The 11,993-nt window shown below is 38.8% G+C and overlaps 1 protein-coding gene across 1 annotated transcript in view; it reads left to right on the forward strand.

Annotated features, from left to right (window-relative positions):
* The window catches only part of NUP210 (nucleoporin 210), a 67,706-nt gene that overhangs the window by 24,375 nt on the left and 31,338 nt on the right, over positions 1-11,993 (forward strand). Inside the window, exons 12-16 of the mRNA XM_009283287.1 lie at positions 2,787-2,942; positions 6,000-6,198; positions 7,508-7,653; positions 9,911-10,132; positions 11,428-11,601. Coding sequence (XP_009281562.1) covers positions 2,787-2,942; positions 6,000-6,198; positions 7,508-7,653; positions 9,911-10,132; positions 11,428-11,601 — 897 coding nt within the window. The remainder of the gene's footprint in view (positions 1-2,786; positions 2,943-5,999; positions 6,199-7,507; positions 7,654-9,910; positions 10,133-11,427; positions 11,602-11,993) is intronic.

An 11,993-nucleotide genomic window follows, 5' to 3' on the forward strand; every position in this document is an offset into this window, starting at 1 on the left:
CCCCCCGCCTCTCTGGGCAACCTGTGCCAGTGCTTCAACCACCCTCACGTGAAAAATGTCTTCCTTATGTCTAGTCTAAATCTACCCCCCTTTAGTTTAAAGCCATTCCCCCTTGTCCTGTCGCACCAGGCCCTGCTAAAAGGTTTGTCCCCATCTTTCTAACAGGCCCTGCTAAAAGGTTTGCCGCCATCTTTTTTTATAAGCCCCCTTTAAGTACTGCTAGGCTGCAATCAGGTCTCCCCGAAGCCTTCTCTTCTCTAGGCTGAACAGCCCCAATTCTTTCAGCGTTTCTTCATAGGAGAGGTGTTCCATCCCCCTGATCATTTTTGCGGCCCTCTTTTCTCCCAACATTTAAATTAGTTTTCATTTACTGAAACTGAGAACATTTTCCCAGTCTGCCCATTCACCAATACTAGTGATTGTTTACAATAGCACACAGCTTGACTGTTGTTCCTGCCTGTAGATTAGTGTTTGCCTCCTACTCAATAGTTTTTGAGTCGGGCTATTTTAAATTGGTGAATGCACTTTTTCTGAAAATAAGTTGAAAGGGATTTTTGGATCTAGCCAAATTCTGTTTATAGCTGAAGTAAGTCCTTCCAGATGGTATCAGAATGACTTTTAAGTTTTACTTTGTCAGCTGTCTGTTTTTTTTGTTGTTTGCTTTGTTCATATTTGTGCTAACAAGATGGCTTCTGTTGCAAGTAAAAAAGGAAGGGGAAAAAAAAAAAGATGTTTCCTTCCTTCCATGCATTAGAGAAGTGAAGTGCCATCTTTGTGAAGTTAAGTATGCAGAGGTTATTTTTTCCTAGTGAGGGCATCACCGTCACTGGTTACAGTATGTGGAGTTCAGCTAACAGGCTGTGGATAATGATTAGACCGAAACAGAAGCTGGTTTACCCTTTCTCTCCTCAGTGCAAACTGACTGCTAGAGAGAAAAATGTCATAATACATCTGGTTTGTATGGCAATGAGGTGTGACTCCATAGAATTATTAAGAATTGGGTATTTCTATTGTATGTTTTCTGCTCATTTCCCTGTTTTAATTGAAAATATCTTTACAAAACATTCTGAATTTTACATTCTTTAAACGTTTCTCGCCACATCCCATGCATCTCCTTCTGTCACACACTGTTACCTATTTATCCGTTTGTCTTTGTCCGGTGCTCTTTCTGTAATCAGGTTGTGCACATGCTCATGGGAAGGAAAAAGGGAAATTACTGTCCCTTTGATTTCCCACCCCCCAGTAAAAGTTATTAGCTAAGCTCCTGCATAATTTAGATCTGCTTGTTTTCCACACTGTCCTAGACAAGATTTATCATCTTGTTCATTTTTACTTTAATTATGAAATGGGTTAGAGCAAATGCTGAGAAAGTTAAAGAAATTAAAACAATACATGTAAATAAAAAAATTGCTCCGACGTTCACCCTTGTTTTACTCTGATGGAACTTTGAAATTTATTTTGGAGTATGAAAGTCTTTTTTATTTTTTTCTTTAACTTGCTTTAAAATGCATTATTCTCAGGATACCTTTCTGCACAGTATTTGTCTCAACAGACACTTCCTATAGCTCACAATAATGATGTTTAAAACCTATACATTTTACAGCATTGTAATGATTATGTTTCTTCAATAACTGATATTACACATCTAGGAGGACAATACTCTGCTTGTGTTGGCAAAATGTTTTTTGGCCCTTCACTTTATAAAATATGAACCTGCAGCAGATATTACCCTGTCCTGGCTGCCATAGTGCTTATATAGTGGGTATAATAATTTGTCTCTATTGATGTGGACCGTAATATCAGGTAACTAGTTCTTACCCTCTGTAGAATAATTCCACTCACTTAAGCTCTTCTAATCATCAAACAACCCTTCAAGAGCTGGGAGTTCTAGGAAAAGGGTGGGTTTTTCTTTTTTGTTGGTTTGCGGGTTTTTATGGGAATCTGCATGATAAATCTGAGCTTATAAGTTTGGCAGTTACTGACTCCTTCCTTGACAAGCCATTGTGGGAGTGTAGCCTGTACATTTCGCAGGCCCTTGCAGTGCTTGTGGCAAGAGTGGGCAGTTTCCATATGTGCCTATTGCTCATTCCATGATTGATCAGTTGCTGGAGCAGCACATTTGTTGAATGGCTACAGGTAGACGTGCTGATTTTCAGCATAAAAATAAAGAAGTAATGCCAAGAAGAGAGTGACTTTTTTTTTTTCTTTTTCTTTTTTTCCCCTCTTGCCTCATTCCCTCCCTGCCTCCCACTTTCTTTTCTCTTCCCTTTAGATCCCTTAACAATTCCCATTGAAAGAAGCTAGTAGGTACAGAGTGTCAGGTTAGCAGCTCTGAGACCCAAAATCAGCAATTTGGCTGTCAGCAACAGAGAAACAGTGAGGGTTTTTAGAAGTACGATAATCCCACGTGCCAGGCCTCCGGTGTGCCAATTTGTGAAGTGCTCTGCTGACTCTAAGCACTATCAATCACTGGGAGCTGAGAGCATCAGACTTCTACAGCTGGGAGAGGGAGATTTGGGTTAGCAGCACTGGTGAGCACATAGGACGTGCATGAAGAAAGCTGAAATTAAAGTGAATGCAGGGTAGTAATCATCTCATCTCTTACTTCACCTTGCTTATTTCAAAGTTCTGAGGTGTTATTTTATTTGTATTTCCTCAGTAATAGCACTATCGTTGCTCAGTGTGTCCCTGGTTTTCATGCAAGATATTCAAAGGCTTGACAGCTAAGAAACGTGAGAACCATATACTTTATAAAATATTTGAAAGATTTTCTCTCTGTGTTCTAGGCTCATGGTGGAAGTGGCAATTTCAGCTGGTCCTATTCTAACCAGGCAGTTGCTACAGTGACGGTCAAAGGAGTAATGACAACTGGAAGTGATACTGGCGTCAGTGTTATTCAGGCAATTGATGTTCAGAATCCATTGCATTATGGAGAAATGAAGGTAAAAATTTTCCCTGGTCACTCTTGAATATGGCTTTTGGAAACAGTGAAGAAGCTGAGAATGCCATAGGCATTCCCCTTTCCAAAATGTTCCCAAGAGGTTTCTCAACCTGCCACAGGGCAGGCAAAGTGATCCATTTCAGAGTTTGTGCTTCTGGGGATTCAAGCTCTCTCCACTGCATTTAACTTTAATCCCATTTTTGCCCCTTCCCGATTTCCTTGGCAAGTCTTTTTCCTTGTTGAAAGTTTTGAGTGCAAGAAGGAAATAGTAATGGCCTAGCCATCTAAGCAGACAAGCCAAACTAAAAATGCATTCTGCAGGGTAAGAGTTGGGCGTTTTCCCTCAATATAAAAGGATGACAGATATCATAAAGATGTGCAAGGAAATTCCTGCCTGGAGAAGTGGCTGAAATGAATACAGTGCCACATAATGAATCTAGATTCCAAAGCTGGCCAAGAAAAAATAATCTTTTAGGAAAAGTAGGAGAAAATGGGAATGAAAAATATAGTTCCCAAGAGGGATTTTGCGGTCTCTGTGCAAATCATACCCTGTTCTTAGGATTTTGGTCAGGTACAGAGTCAAGAAAATACAGGAACAGTATATGTAATGGCCCCACAGGAAAGAGCGTGCAGAGATAGGTGAAGAAGCTGCTCTGGTTAACACTGTAAATCTACAATCTTAAATATTTTTCTCTAGAATGTTATTGATTTGGAAATATTTCCTTGTGTCCTTTGGACTCGTAATTTTCCTTAATGAGACTGTGTCAGTGCTTACTCTCTCTGTCAAGCTGTTAAGAACTGCCAGACCTGTAACATGATAGAATAGAAACTAACAGTAAGTACTACTGTGGCGTATATTCACTACTGCGAAGTAGTACTACTCTGCTACCTCCACAAATTCAGGCATTTTAATCTATGCTTTAACTCTGTGCCTTTTGCAAAGAGCTAAGCATTGGAAAGGAAACCTGACAGAGAAGAGGAGACTTGCTCCTGACCTCAGAAAAAACTAAGAGATAGTGTACTGAGCATGTGTGACTAATCTGGGATCCAGAGGCTGTGTTTGTCTAACTGCATGGTCGTAAATGAAATAGGTTTGTTTATGCCAAGTGGATGCTATTGAGGCTGGCAAACAACCTCCATCTGGATAAGGCTTTATAAAGGTGATGGTCTTTGTTTCTGAGGGAGTATAGAAGTTGATTTAGGAAGCATGTCTTGCAAGCCCTGGGGCAGTGCACCTTCCTTCCAGGATACATGCCTGTAATTTAGCAACTGGTGGGAAACAAGCTGATGGGATCAAATATACATACATTAGCTATACAAAATACCTCATAATTTTTAAGTATCCCCATGTGCAGCACTGCTGTAATTGTTGTACTGCACTCCTGTTGCACCAAAGTCCCTTTTGACAAAACTGTTCAAAAAATGTGTTTGGTCAAGACTGCCAAGTCTGTCCCATAATGAAGAGAGAGCTATGTAAGCAGATATCTTTCCCTTTTTTTTTTTTTTTTGTATGTGTGTTTTGGGAAAGATATTTCTAACCAAATTTTACTTGGAACAGCTGCATCTACTAATGCTGGGTTTTTTGAGGGGCAAATTAGCTTGGGGTTTATGCTCAGATTATTTATGTAAATTCTACAAAACGGATTTGAGAGGTACTAAACGTCATGCTTAAAATAATGACTTAAATGCTTAAAATAATGACACAAATTAAAATTTGTGCAGAATGTAGTTTAAAGACTTGCTCTGAAATTATTCTCTGGACAACCCAGGATGCTGCTTTTTAGCAGTGCGACAGTTACCAGCAGGAGATACAGGAATGAAGATTTTTCAGTTAAAACTTCTTATCCTCAAACATAAGTCAAAGCCTGAAGACAGAAAAAATACTTCTCTCCATGTGAGCTTTCAGAGCAGTGTATTGCACAATCTGAATAGGTTATTTTTGAATGCCTTTGTTCTTATGTTAGGAATTGCATTCTTCGTAGAATAACTCTGAAGAGTTCTATTTACTGACCTCAGTGAGCAAATTTTAGGAATAGTTAACTATGTTCTACAAGGATTACGGTTTTAACTCTGTACCATATGGTTCAAGATTCTATCCTGAAGCCATTTGCAGATGGTTAGGAAGTTAAGATATTGCAAATGAAAAGCCTTGATCATAGCGATTGTTATGAAATATGCAGTCAGTCTGTGGTGGATTCTTTAACATTAATGGAAAAAGTAGCAAATCAGAATAACAAATAATACAGTTAAGGCTTGTTCATCAACACACCAGCTATAATAGCTTGGAAGATCTATTTCTGCAGGTCTTATTTCTGAAAGTAATCCTTTTGATTTCAAAAGTATCTCTCACATAAAGAGTACTTGTTGAAGCACAAGGTTGTTAGATTAGGCAGTAGATATTTGTTCACTTATTTTAGGTTTCTGACATATTACTGTGGGGAAATGTTGAGCTCTGGACACTTTTAAAAATGTTTTGCCAACAGAAATGCAAGAAAGAAAGAAAAAAAAAAAGCCATTGAGGAAATGTTTGGGTCATTAGTTCCTTTAACTTCTACATACCTGCTGCTGTGAGTGATGGAGGCTGGGGACCCTTGCTAACTATGTCAGGTCTAGCTCAAATATTTACACTGTGAAAGTCAAGGTTGAATACTAAATCTGTCCCAGTTGGTGACAGTACCTCCTGGAGATATCGTGCAACTTATTCCACACTTTAAAAATCAACAAAGCAGAAGAGACAATTATAGAAGTAGCAGTAAAAGGATCACCAAGTTAATGTGAACTTGGACTGTTATGGGAAAAGAGCACTAAAATACTAGCAGGCTTTTCCTGGCCCTTTCTGATACCTTTCTGCAGCAGGTAAACACAGCAATGTTGAATCTGAGAAGAATTGTTTCCAGCCATCAGAGGGAAGTCAGCAGCTGGGAGAAGTATAAGAGAGGGCTAATTAAAATAAGGAGAGCATATCGAAGTCTATTTTTCTTTTTTTTTTTTTTTCTGGTACCTTTTTGTGGGGTTGTGTTCATACATCTGTCCTGTGTTTCTTTCCTCCTTTCCTCAGGTGTATGTAACTGAACCTAGTGGGATGGAGTTCACACCATGTCAAGTTGAAGCACGTGTTGGCCAAATACTGGAGCTGCCCCTGAGGATTAATGGCCTAACAAATGTTGAAACAGGCGAGACAGTCCCACTGAGCGACTGCTCACACTTTGATCTAGTTGTAGAAGTAGAAAAGCGTGGTGTGTTCAGGCCACTTCAAGGTGATTTGACCCCCTCCCTGTTTTGAAAGTTAAATTAAGATGTTACTAAGTCACACATCTCCTTTAAATCAGTTTCAATTGCTGTGTACAGTATTCCCTTACTTATGGTGCTTAACTTCAGAGGTGGGGATCAGTACTTTTATTTTGAGGATGTATTTACTTTTTTATGCAGAACTTGCCTTTGGTATTTTTGATGTTTTGGGGGACTCTGAAAGCATTTTGGCAATTATTTTATTGGATAATGTGTAGTCTCCCATATGTCTTTCTACTGATTTAGTATTTTTAGCATGCTTCTGTAACAAAGCTGATAGGTTTTCTCATAAGAGGCATCCATGTATATTGTGTTTTGAGGTAGCATTGGAAGACTTACAAGAATACTAAGATTAATAACTGCATTGCCCGAATTGTCCGGCAGTACTTTCAGTTCTATAAAGACACTGTTCATTGTTTGCTCACAAGGAACTAAGACAATCAGCTGCTTAAATTTTGCCAAAGCTCTGTCACTGTTAAGCTCATTGCTTTAAGAAATGCCTCTTGTCAGGTTTATTAAGAGTGTGGAGTATGTACGTTATTTTTAAAGATTGCCATTAATGTTGCTGGGCTAAGTGAACACTGAGCAATGTGCTTGTTCCTGTGTCTACTGATTTCAGTGTTGTTATTCAGATGTACCATTAATTTTTTCCAAGTGTCTCTTGTATGGAAGCTCTTTCCTGTGCTATTGAGCCAGTAAAACCAGTCTGCGTTGTACCATCTGTTTGCTTGAGAGGCAGCTATTTTAAATGTCGCTATGTAGTCTGCTGTTGTACTGTTTGTTTCAAAAAAAGAAAAAATACACTCCTCCCAAACCCCAAAATGTCCTCTAAGTAAGCAGAGAAATTTCATGAAAACACCTTACCTTCAGCTGGAGAAATGATGTATTGCCTACGGTTCAAGTTGTTCTGTGCAGGAAAGATTGTCTAAGCAGTGTGACTTATTTGTGCTTAATTACAAGCCAGTTTCATTTTAGAACAGCAAGATGAAAATATTCCATAAGAGATAGAAGTTATATTAGTTTGTACCAGAGTAAAGGCTCATGTCCTGTTTAGGACAGTGTGAAAATAAAGAAGTTTGAGACATGGATACTTCAGTAAGTGTTGGGTTTGAGATGAAAGACAGTAGTGAACATGTTTACCCATTTGGTTGGAGAACACATCTCTACTTACTTCTGGTGGAAATGCTTTTGTCGAGAAAAGCCGTGTTGAACTTGCGTTAAAATGCCTGGGCATTTCTCTCCAAGTATGTATTTATGTATTTTTAATTTATCTGACAGGAAGGCTTAAGCCAACTGCTGATTTTTGTAGTGGAGTCAGAGTGAAAGCCGAAACTCAAGGATACACAACACTTGTTGTTAGTTACACCCATGGTCGTGTCCATCTCAGTGCTAGCATCACCATTGCTGCCTATCTGCCATTAAAAGTAAGTCTGTTTTTGCTGTTCCTAAAGCAGTCTATCACTTAAAATGCCTTTAAATGACAAACAGCAAGTTGATATTATGTAATGAGTATGTTTAAAAAAAAAAAAAGGGAGGTGGGTGGTTGATTCCCAGAAAAAAAATTATGGATTGTTTTGGGGAATCGTGTTTTAACCCTTTCTCTGTGGAGCGCATATATAGTAGAGTTTGCCTACATGGACACTGCAAGCCAACTATAGAGGAGTGAGTAGTGCGATAGCGAACTAACAGATTGTGGCAACTTCTGAAGTGGAAAGTGAATTTTATATCCTTGCCTGTTTTTCAGACTTTTGCCAAAAGAGTCACAATTGCTGTCATCTGAAGAAATATGCAGGACAGTAATAGGAGTCAACCCTCACCCAAGTGAGGATGTATATCTTGTTTTGCGCAGCACACCTGAGTTAGTAAATTACTTTTCAGCAGGCTCTAGATGGGTGGAAAATTATGTGAGACTCAAATCGTTTGTTTCTTGACTGTCCATTTTAACTGATCACCAATTGGCTTAATAAGGTAATAAGGGGGCAGTCACAATTCTGCATCCATAATGGCAAATGGAAGTAGACCTAGCTTATGATTTCTGATTTCATAGCATATAAACTGATTTTTGCAAGAAGGCAAAGCTGGCTGGCCTATATGGCAGCGAAAATATATGCTTTTTCCCTACAAATGGGAGAAACATATTTCACTGTTGGACAGTTCACTAAAGAAAACAGGAAGAACAAACCTGAGTACAGGTCAATCTATGGAGATATGGAACAGTATGCTTATGTTACCCTCATCTTCAGAGACCTAGCACTGAATCTGCAAAGCTGAAGTCTAATACATTTGACCATAGCTTTTTTCCCCTCCCCAAATCTGGAACAAAAGTTTGTGCAAATCATACAAATTTGTGACTGTAATGATGATTTCACTTTTCAAATATGCTTTTCTGTCAAATATCTTAAACAGCTGAGTATAATTATGTGAAGATGCTGAGACACCCTAAGTAGAGTGTGCAAACTTTCTATTATTGGCAGCAACGTGAGAGAGGCATAGTCCCTTTAATTAGGAATTTTTCATATGTGTGGTATCATTCACATTTATTAGCAAAGCCACTTGAGGTGTTGTAACACTGCTTTTCATATATAAAGTTAAATGATTCTAGGGTACTTAACAGAGCCAATACATGGTGACAAGGAGGGTAGATTAAGTGCACTTTATAAAAAAAAAAAAGAAATCTGTGCTTAGATATCTCAGTGAAGAGCTTCTTTTTCTTTGAAGTGTAGAACAGTGATTTCCACATTCTTTTCTCTCCTTTCTGTAGAATGAAATATTTATGATGCCCAGAAATGGAAGGCAGCATTTTTCTGTCAGATACCTATTTTAAAAAAATAATAACTACAACATAAAAAGTGGGAGAAAGATAAACAGGAGTCAAAGGGCAGGCAGACACTTGAGACAAAATCTCATAGTTTTCCAATGGGTTTTTACCTTTATATTACAAACATAATCAGGGAGTAAATGGGAGGAAAGAGGAACATTTATGCCAACCCTTGCCTTCTCTCTCTTCCTACCAGAATGCACCTATGGAAAGAATTGAGCCAGCCTTTATGTTCGCTGCTATTTCTTTCTTACTGAACACCTAAGTAATATGATGATGTGGAACACAAGCTACAAATGGTTATTGTGTATTAAAATGTCAGGTTAATTTCTGTGATGATAAACAGCACAGGCTGTCCCAGTGATGCACATCAATGTAGAATTCGTCGTAGAGGTTTGAAGTAAAACTTGTGTAGGAGAATAATTACATGCACAGAACTGTGCTGGAGAGAGCACTGTCAAGTGAAAGTAAAATTTGACATTTTATTCAAGTACTGTCTATTTAAAAAATGTGGTAGAATAGTATCTCTCTGAATGTGCTCAGAAGAGTATATTAAGGGTCTTTCTCTTGCTGTAATTCTTCATGAAAGAGAGTGACTAGAATGTAGTTAAAATTTTTCTTTGCATCCATGGGTTCCATTGAATATAATCCAACTGGACAGAAGTCTTGTAGATGATGCTAAATATTTTGGTACAACTCTGTTCTTAAATAACCATGCTTACAAACCACTGTGTGGGGAAAACCATGGCCAAATCAAAGTAACAAAGATAGCTCTTCCATTAAGAAGGAAGTTTCTTTTGCAAGGTACAACCAAACTGTGTGTAAATAGATTCATTAATTTGTAATTAATTCATTCATTACAGACTATTGATCCTCCATCTGTTGCTTTAGTGACTTTGGGTTCCTCTAAAGATATGTTATTTGAAGGAGGACCTAGACCATGGGTACAAGAACCTTCAAAGTTCTTCAGGAACGTCACCGCTGAGGATGCAGAAAGTATTGGTCTGTCTCTACTTGGACCTCCTACATCTCGAAATAACATCCAGCATTGGGTTAGAGTGTCTTGCAAAAGCCTGGGAGAGCAAGTAAGTGCCAGAAGGTATTTGTCTTGCCCTCTGTCAAACACTGAGCTAAGGCAACTGAGAACAGGCTTCAGACAGATTTATGATACCATATACCTTATATGTAAGAAATAGTTTTTGTGATAAGCCAGTAAAGAACTTGGGTAAGTATATTGTTTAGCCATTGTGATGCTGGTACAGGTTTTAGAGTGAGCATTTCATAACATTATGTTATAAAGTGGTTTACGATGGGTTTATTGCAGTATAAAGCCAAGTCACAGAAACCTTATGTTGTAGAATGCGTTAAACAGATCCTAGTAAGTGCAGCTTCAGTTTGCATAAATAGGATCATGGCAGAAGGTTACTGCAGTAAACTTCTGTCTGACCTGCTCCTCTTAACCAAGTTACTTTCCAGTGTAATTCTGTTTATTCAAACAAATGACAGCCATATGAATTTATTGCTCTGGCATTTGGGCAGTCTTTGTGATAGTGGCTGTAGTCATTTTCCACCTGGTCTTGTTTTCTCTAACATGCAGAAGTGATTTATCCTGCTATACTCACCCCGGCCAGTCTATAAAGCATTTAGCTTTGATTTAATGTTTTTTTCCTGTAATTCTGCAAGGCCTAAGCATTTTGGTGTGGCTGCCAAACTGTTTAACTGATTTCCTCAGTGGATACTGTACAAAGTGTAGCTATTTCTGTAAGAGCAAATTCAGGGAGGAAAAACGTTGTTGTTGTTGTTGTTGTCTATGACTGTGCATGCATTGGCTGTCTGTCCTGTGCTGTCCAGAACAGATCGCATCTGCATGGCTCTGGCTAGCATCAGTGCATTGGGTGGATAAGGCAGGTAACCAGAGCTACCTCAGCCTGCTGGGATAGCCTTCTCTGTGTTTACATCCACTTTGTGGTGTTGAGGGCTAAAAAAGGAATGTAAAATAAAACACAAGATGTTTTTAAACACACTGAAGTGACTATAAATATTGTCTTTGGGCTGTTCTCTTCTCACTCTGCAAGAAAAACGCCTGCCCGTTAGCTTTTTAAGTTACAAAAGATTTGTTGTTTGAATCAAGTTTGATAGTAATAAACATGAATCCTTAGGAAAAGTTCCCAAGAATAGTACTTTGGTATAGAACTGTTCTTGAAATATGCACCTCCTTTTACATCTTCCTGAGTCTTAATGGTGCTGTAAATCCCCAAGAATCGTATTTTCGCCTGTTCATTCTGACATCAGAGTGTAACTGAGATCTGTGAAATAGAACATGCCTGAACTCAGTAGTCCTTTTCTCTTTCCTCACTTGCCTGTTGTCATAATTGTACAGGTTATTGCTTTAACAGTTGGAAACAACCCCACAATCACCAACCCTTTTCCAGCGGTTGAGCCTGCTGTTGTGAAGTTCATCTGTGCTGTCCCTTCGCGACTCGCTTTGACTCCGGTTTATGGAAGTCCTCAGCCTGATCTCTCCTGTCCTTTGCTGCAACAAAACAAGCAAGTGGTAAGTGTGAGAAAAGTGACAGGAAAAGAACGTGTTCTTATAACTTAAAAATCAGTGTTTGGACCTCCACATATGAAATAGAGCATCTGACTTGCTGCAAGAGTAGCAGTAACTCTAAGTGTTGTGGGCCACACTGGTATCATTGTCTACTTCTGCAGAGAGCAGTCTGAATGTGAGTTTCCTACAGTGATCATTCGAACATGCTTATAAAGGGACCTACCAGAAAATAGGATTATATGTAAAAGCATTTGGATTGTGGCTTCTCACAAAAGTGTCACTGTGAGGAAGCCTTTCTGACTTGTCTTGAGATAAATTTCTTTTTTATTTAAAAAAAAAAGGGGGGGGGGGCACGGTAGCCTGCTCCAGCCTGCAAAGTCTACTTTTAAGGGCTA

The sequence above is a fragment of the Aptenodytes forsteri genome, unplaced genomic scaffold (assembly GCF_000699145.1).
Source record: "Aptenodytes forsteri isolate BGI_AS27 unplaced genomic scaffold, ASM69914v1 Scaffold870, whole genome shotgun sequence".
In the NCBI taxonomy this organism is placed as follows: Eukaryota; Metazoa; Chordata; class Aves; order Sphenisciformes; family Spheniscidae; genus Aptenodytes; species Aptenodytes forsteri.